The 8,203-nt window shown below is 44.1% G+C and overlaps 1 protein-coding gene across 1 annotated transcript; it reads right to left on the bottom strand.

Moving 5' to 3' along the window:
- Positions 1–227: 227 nt before the first annotated feature.
- On the bottom strand, positions 228–7,696 carry Dap (cyclin-dependent kinase inhibitor dacapo). The gene is made up of 2 exons (XM_076904103.1): positions 5,744–7,696; positions 228–2,243 (listed from the first exon to the last, which is right to left on the bottom strand). The coding sequence occupies exons 1-2, from the start codon at positions 6,315–6,317 to the stop codon at positions 2,143–2,145; spliced, it is 675 nt and encodes a 224-aa protein (XP_076760218.1). The 5' UTR covers positions 6,318–7,696; the 3' UTR covers positions 228–2,142.
- Positions 7,697–8,203: the final 507 nt, after the last annotated feature.

Here is an 8,203-nt window from a genome sequence, read left to right as displayed (position 1 = left end):
ATCGGTTCTACCACTCATAGCGCACTTCGCGAGTGAACTACGAAAAAAATAGCTTGTAACCACCAGTCGTATTTTTGAATTATAATCTCAAAGGGGGAAAACAGTGAACGGATAGAAAACGAGGGCGGGAGGTTGCGATTTGAAGAGGGGCAGGGGCGGGGGGCAGAAAGAGGAAGTTGGGGTGTATACTTCATAGGATGGCTTTAACAAAATTATCATAGACAGAAGACTTGTAATAAACAGCTACCATTAAAAAATCAATGTACCATTTAAGATATACAATTACATTTACATTAATATTATGTTTTGCGTAAGATTCATCCGCGATGAAGAAACTAACGAAGGAGAGTTTTGGTTCGTTCCAAAATCTGTAAAGAGTAATGTACGTATATAAAACTATTCGAATGTGAGGATGCATCCTTGTATAATTTCAAGAACCGTTTAAAGATCTCCGGATCTCCTATTATTTGTACTCGTTGAACAATTCCGATTAGACTTGTACGCGTCCTATTAAATGCGTATGCCAAAAATTTCGAACCAAGCAACAACCGCACGGCGACAGGATAATCGACTTCTGCGAAGGCTACGGAGAACTTTCAACGGCTTTGTCCACGCCATACCACCAATATCTAAAGTCTGATTGTAAAACATTAAAAACGAGGGGGCTCTTCGTGATGATTTGTACAAGGAGATGAATGAAAGTAGGAAAGTACGAAATTCATTGGAAAGCTAAACGAAGATCGCTGGTCGAAATCGCTTCCACCGATTGTTATACAATTAATGGTAAGTGCAACTGATCCTGTTTCCTTTGTCGTTTTCAACAAAAACATTCCCAATATTGCAATCTTCACGAAGCTTCGAATTCCTGACCGTACTGACACCTAACGTAATTAAGGATGATGAGATGAAAGAGGAAGAGAAAAGAGGGGAAGGGAGAGCCTAAAAGCAACAATGATTCTTTCTTTAAAGATAAACGGTAAGAGAAAAGTTGCGGAGGTGATTTGGCATCGGCTGTACTTTCTTAAAATCGTACAGGAGATCAATGCTTAAACATGGGTAACGATCTACATCTAAATCTTATCTTCCTCCTCATTAATGTCCTCGAGACTGGTCTCTTTGCGGCTACAAAAAAAAAATATGATTGCGTTCCTGTCGTATGCTCAAACATGTAAAATTTTTGCTGCAAATTTTGTCCTTTGTACTTATGTACGTTAATGTAGTAAAAAAAATCGACGTCGTATAATTTCGCGGCGATTTCGAGCGTAAGGTTGAAATTGTCGCGAAATTCGTCCAGTTAAATCAGGTCTGTTTTCGATGATTCGTCAAATTGTCCGGGAATTTCCATCAAGCGTGAAGATCGATGAAAACTCACGGAGTTCAGTATTTTGATTTACTCTGTCGTACTCAAACATTCATGGACCAGGCTCAATTTCCATCTTCCGTGTGAATTTCGATAGAAACGCAATGAACTTTCACTCTTAACACCTAATCTTACTTAAAGTCTATGTCTATCCTAAAAAATATTTGTATATTTTTTGTCTTCTTACACTTTCGTATCGAAGTGTATACCCTCGACTCACTGTAGAATCAAACGTACAATATATTACATTAATTGATTTCGTGAAAAACTCGCACGCATTCATTCTTCTTTTCTCTCTCTCCCTCTCTTTCTCTCTATCCCTCTCTCGCTATATTGATATCCTAATCGTTACTTTGTCTAGCTTAATCCAAAAGAAGATAACGACACGAATGACATATAAAAAAAGAAGAAAAAAAAAGAAAAAAGAAAGAAGAAGATATCAACAACCATGGAATATCGTTCTTCCTCTGTTTATCCGTCTAATTGCTGTCGTTGTTGCCACTTCGTAATTTCCGTGGCGTGGCTACGAAAATATACGCGATGAAAAAATGAACAGACGACAGAACTACACTCGTTTCTTACATTTCCCCACCGTTTTTCGCCTATAATATTCATGGCGGATAAATCTACGTGAATGGCACAGCCAACGGACCTCGCGCCTTCTGCCAGAGCTTCTGCCTTTCTCGTTCCTCCTGGCAGTGATGCTTCGTGTTTCCGGTCCCACTCGCGCTCCTAAGAGGTGAAAGAAGACAGCGAGGCTGAAGGAGGAAGCTGGAAGGCTCTTAGCTGCGTATCTGACCCGCGTTGCGGGCGATCTTCTCCGGTGGCTCTATCATGCTCTTCGCGCTACCGTTTAGGCTACGTTTACGACTCTTCATATAATCTGGAAACACAGAACAACCAAACGTATATACATACGTACACAAGATACTTACAGCAGTTATTTTTAGAATTCTTTTTCCTTTTCTGTCTAACACAAGATTTCAATGATATCTCGATTAATGATCAAACAATGGTAATAAACGTATCCCACTGTGGGAGTGAATAATGCATGCGCTCTGGGAAGAAAGGAATTAGTCGGAAAGCATGGAACATTTAAATTACCTTAACATACTTTTAATCGCATGCAATATAAAACTTGACCTCGTACACGATTTAGCTACAGCGACGTACGTATACGAAATCACATTTACGATAACCTTACGAATACTGTATCGACTCACTGTACCGGTTAATTGTATCGGTTACAGATAAGATACATTGTAAATCTGTGTAACGTTCGTTAGATTGTGAAAGCGTACCAGAATAACACAACAGCAGCATGTAAAACGTGAGTAAAGAGATTCGAAATAAGACGCGCGCAATTTGGCTTCTCCCATATACGTTTTGTTTGCGACCGATCCCGTGAGTCACGATAAAGGAAGCTTGCAGAAAAACGAAGTACGCGCTAGATTGATACTCGTAATCGTGACTCACGTCGCGTCGCGTTCAGCCCCCTACGAACCGCAAAAACCCTTGACTCCAATTCCAGTTTCCCCCTATTCGAGAGTAACATTTGGCGAATTTCCACGGGAAAACTCGTCGCATCTGTTCGATTTCTCTGGCTAACCCTCGCTGCCTAAGCTCGACGCATTGCCACGCGACACGAATTATGGTGATTTCGGAGACAGCTGTGACGTCGTCTGACTACCCCTCTTCTAACATTCTCCCTTGTCGGATCGTGAATCAGAGACGCAAAAATGAATAACTGTCAGGGTAACGCGCCGCGCAACGCATTGAAAGCGATATTATGAAAAGGCAAATATATTAATCGTGTTACCTCGATCGTAAAAATCATCGCGAATTCTAAGCGAAACTCTGTCCGTGCTCGCAATTTAAATAGCTGTTCGCATGCGGGTTAAAAGTATCGTGTCGAGTAATCCTGATTTAAAATACCGATCGATCCACCCCGCGTAGTAGGTATACACCCCATCCAGAGGGTTGCTCGTGAGTAATGCGCGATTGTGAGCACAGCTGATACCCCCATGCGCGCGACGCGCAGGAGGCGCACGTTCGCAGGAAGGTCGCGCGCACGAACAAAAGCTGATGACCGAGGGGCGCGCGCGGAAGAGAATGGAGACGGGGGTGCAGGAGCCTAGCAACCCCATATGGACGGCACAGCTGACCGCGTGCGGCTCATTAATAACGTACGTTAGGAAAAATCATTCCTGCGCCCCCATCGTACTCACGATAGCAGAACAAACGAACTCGCGTATATACGTTACGAACGCGTGCGTGCACTCCTTCTCTCCCGTAGCACTCGAAAGGTGGTAACAGGGAGAGGCGTGCTCGTCGCAGAACGGATTCTATCGAGAGATCAAAACGCGTCCGGTGTATCGATCCGGTTAATCGACTGGCGAACGTCTATAGTACGGTACGATGCTATCGTTAACTATGTAATAGCAACCGTTACCGTCACCCGCAGCACGCGACTCTACGTCCAAATAGATTATAGAATAAAATACTTCGGGTAAATCCGATTAGGCGTAAAATTACTTACGATACCGCTACAGATATGAATTGTACTTTGGACTTTGGAAAAATCGCTACGCTATGTCGCGATTTTATGGGAATGAATCGCATCTCGAAATCGGTTTTTTTTCGCAGCTACATTATCGAACGGGTAATTCCATGGCTCGCGGCGGAACGCGATGTATAAACAACAGTGCGCGTGGTACTTCGGCGCAAAATGTGTTTACACGCGTGTAGATGCATGCATGCGTGCGAGACATGTGACGAGTCACGTCCAGAAATAGTCGCGTCGCGTGGGTGGTGTGCACACCCGAATAATAAATAGGCGAAAAAAGGGGAACTAGACCTCGTGAGGTACGGGCCCAAACAAGATGGCCGTGTGCAACATGCGAACCTCAAACGCGGAAAATCATCGGCCAACAGAGACACGTCCGAGAAGACGACGACAGCGGTCTTCCTTTTTTTTTTTCTTTCTCCTCATCGACAAAAAAACACACAATCTCGTTCAAACAGATGGCATCGTTCGCTCAGATGTTTGAATGATCAATACAAGAATCACGAATAATATTTATCGTTGCGTTACTCTTGTTTACTCTAGCATGCGGTGAATTATCTAGCGTCGCATCTCAAAGAGAACAAAATATTTTTGTGGCGAATTTTATTTGGTCGACTATATCGCTAACTATGACAGTACGATAGTTTTATCTCGTAAGGAATATTTTTATTGTTCGAACAAGTGTTCGTCAAACCTTTACGTTCGATATGGCGTTTCGAGCAACGGTCGAATGAAATTAATAGAGATAATTTCTCGATAGGAGAATAGCGTATGTCCGACCAACTTGTCACCGGGTGCAATTCATTCCTTTTATCAGGTGCTTACGTAATTACGTAAATTGCGACGACCTTGCTAGTCAGCGAATTAGATTGACCTAGGGTATACTGCTTCCCGTATAAATAATGCCAGCCAATTAACTCCGATAATGCGCTACGATCAAACGGAATAATTCAGGAAATTTCGAACTTCCCGAAATTATGTAATTTTTTGCACGAAGCATCAAGCCTATTAATTTTAAAATATATTGATGAGTTATGTTTTTAACGGGTGCAACGATAACTCTGCAAATGCTATTTTTTACTTTTTCTCACGTTGAGCATGCAACTTATAAGGTGAAACGTAGGCTGTTGTTACGATCGGCATATAGTTAGAGTAGAGAAAAAGACAAAGAGAAATAGGAAAAAAGAAGAAAGTTAGCAACACGCTTCCCGATATAGCATTTAATTTGCCCCAGCTCATCAGAATATGTATGCAAATAATTAAAACTTATCTATACAGAAGTTAACTGTTCAAGTTGAAAACAAACGGTTCATGCACTAGGTAACAGTTAGTCCATAATCGGTAAAGGTGTTCTTTAAAATATACGAAATATTTTTTGTGCATCTAGACATGGCAACTACCATTCCATTTTGAATAGTATCGCAGGAAGCGCACGTGCTTGTAGCCGGTGAAAGAAATATAGTCAAGTCGGGAAGTCGATCAGGCATCAAGTTTACATGTTCGAGCATATCGACAAGCAAATCGACAGAAACTTGAGAAGATAAGGCCCTGAAACTTCAGTAAGGACCGTCTGAATGAAGTACACACATACATATATATATATATATATATATATATGTTTGTATGCCTTTAAGATTTTCCCACTCGTAATGTCGCATAGAGTCCCGAATACGTCAGTGCATCTATCGGTGTCACTAGTTAACGCATTAATTTACGACCTTACTATATTTCTTCCACCAACTACACGTTTGTTATCCGTCTACTCGAAAATATACAGTAGTAATTTCAAGATGGAAAGAAGATGCGTAATAACTTACCGGTTATGGAGGATTGTTTCCTCGTTGCGGAGGCTGGTAAAATAGGGGTGGTGGGTTCTACGATGTATAGTTTCTTGTCCGAGTCGTACTCGAACAGATCGTTGGTGGTGATTTCGCCGATCTGCGGTACCCTTGGCTCCTGTGGTGGCGTCCTCTCCGATTTAGGGAGAATTGGGGTGGACGGAGGTGAAGAATTCTTACGTAGCAATCTCGTGGTAGGCGAAGAATCCCGTATTTTTCGAGGCGTACTAGGCGCGTGTTTCCTTAAGTAGGGCATACCTCTAAGGGCATAGGGCTCGGGAACTACGTCCTGCGGTGTAACCAGCTCCCACTCGAACCTCGAATTAGCTCTCGGTATCTCCAAGTGAAAGTCGAATCCCCATCTTTCAGCATCGAGTATGGATTGAGCGCGAAGCTCGCGTTCCGCCAATGCACGAGCCGCGGCGTGATCGACAGGTCCGAACAAGTCCCTTCGAACACGAGCAAGGGCTGCTCTGCTCGGCACCGTTCGTCCTCCACCCAAATTCCTACTCATTTCCGTCATCATCACCGGATTCAACACTCGAGCGCTCATATTTCGTTAGTCTTTCACGCCGGCAACGTCGCCGTCCTCCGTCGCAGTTACCAATAACCAAGCGTTTTCACGAACAAACAGCTTCCGTTTCTCTTCACGCAGTCACAACTTTTTCTCTCTCTCTTTCTCTCCCTCTCTAGTTTACTCGCACTGTCCAGCTCCCTCTTTCCTTTTCTCACCGTCTCTGTTTTCGAAGAACGTTCCCCGGCAACACTAAGCCTACACGCACTCGATCGATCTTCAACACGCGCACAGCGCGAGGTTAGAAAACGACCTTTTTCGCACTGACTTCAACGCGTTACATGCGTCCCGTTTACGAAGATGAGTCTTCTTCCAGGAATCGTCCACAGAACGTTGAAATACTCGCGGCTTGCAAAGACGTGGCAACGTTGTCGTGGCGCGACCTACCGAATTTCGAATAATGGCCGTGCTCAGCGTCGCCTCGCGACTACGCTGATCGTTGCCTTCCTCGCAGATGTACCAAACACTACGCGACGTTGATTCTTCACGGTGCACATTCGCGAATTCGAGGTTAGATTTTAAGACAAAGTATATCATCGAGGGCCAAAACGTATACGATTAACCAAAATCTTTGGCAACACGGTAAACACACTATTGCGTGCCACGGTGAGAGAGCGAGATACGAGATAGGAAAACAGCAACAACTATCTCATATTTTCTCCAACTGCGGTAGAGAATTTCGCGATCGGAACGATGGAAATCGATGTTAACGAACGATCCGGTGGTTGATTTCAAGTATTCTTTGGTCCCCTTCTTACAAATTCATCGATATAGCCCGCGGGAAGAACGAACCGGCAACGTTGCACTCACTTGCGCGTGAGCCTCCAAGAGACGGCAAGCGTGTTTCGACGTGTACCCGCGAAGATTACGACGTTGTTGTCGAAATTGAAAACTGATCCTGTGGCAGTCCTCCGGGTATGCGATTATCACCGTTTATGCAACGCGGAGCACACAAATATATCACTCGAAGTTCCCTGCGTTCGACACAAGAATATTTCGCAGAAAACGTTATTGCACACGGCCCGAAAGCACCAATATGCTGTCGGCTGACACGGTGGGGAGCCACCGATTCGACTCCGATACCGCATAAAATCGAAACGAAAACAGTACCGCGCTTCCCGCCAAATATACGGCTGTCAAGACACGCGCGTGGCTCCAAGTTCGGCGGAAGGTCGTACACGATTGCGCAGTTATGTTGACGCTGATGAGGTGCGTGCGTGCTCTGTAAAGCACGGAGTTGCGCGAAGACGCGTTCCACACATGTAAAGCGCTCTCTAGCGACTGAAGTGCGCGCCTCTCACTGCAAGTGACCAAGCCTCTAAGCGCGTCGGCGGTTCTCGGCTATCATCGGCTCATTCGGCGTTACCCCGGTTCCCCCTCCCAGCGTCAGAGAAGAAACGACATAACCGCCATTTGCAGAGTATACTCCCTTCGACCTGAGCGCCGTACATCCAGCCTTTGAAAACACGTACGAGAAAGTTGTACAGTTATTGGCCTCTTCCACGGCAACACAAATGAGCAGAATGCTGATTATAACCATTGGACGCGCCCCAGTATGCCAAGTTCTATGGTAAATACTATCCAATGTTACTTTTCTGCGTTAAGGGGTTGGAAAGGAGGGGACCATGTGAAATGTTTCGGGAACGCTGCTATGGCGCCCTTCACCATATTCGTTCTCACAAAAATACGCGGTTACATTCAACGCGCGAATAACTGTAGTTTTCATTAAAAGTATGAGAGGATACTTGAGAGTTAGAGATCATGAATGGTATGTTTCAGTTTTATAAGAATTATTCCGATATGTGAACATAGAATATAGTAATATATAGTAATTCTCGCCTTCTTGGGTTTGTACAATATACAAG

Source organism: Xylocopa sonorina, chromosome 11 (assembly GCF_050948175.1).
Source record: "Xylocopa sonorina isolate GNS202 chromosome 11, iyXylSono1_principal, whole genome shotgun sequence".
In the NCBI taxonomy this organism is placed as follows: Eukaryota; Metazoa; Arthropoda; class Insecta; order Hymenoptera; family Apidae; genus Xylocopa; species Xylocopa sonorina.
The sequence above is the reverse complement of the archived record's forward strand: the minus strand, read 5'-3'. Positions and strand labels throughout refer to the sequence as shown.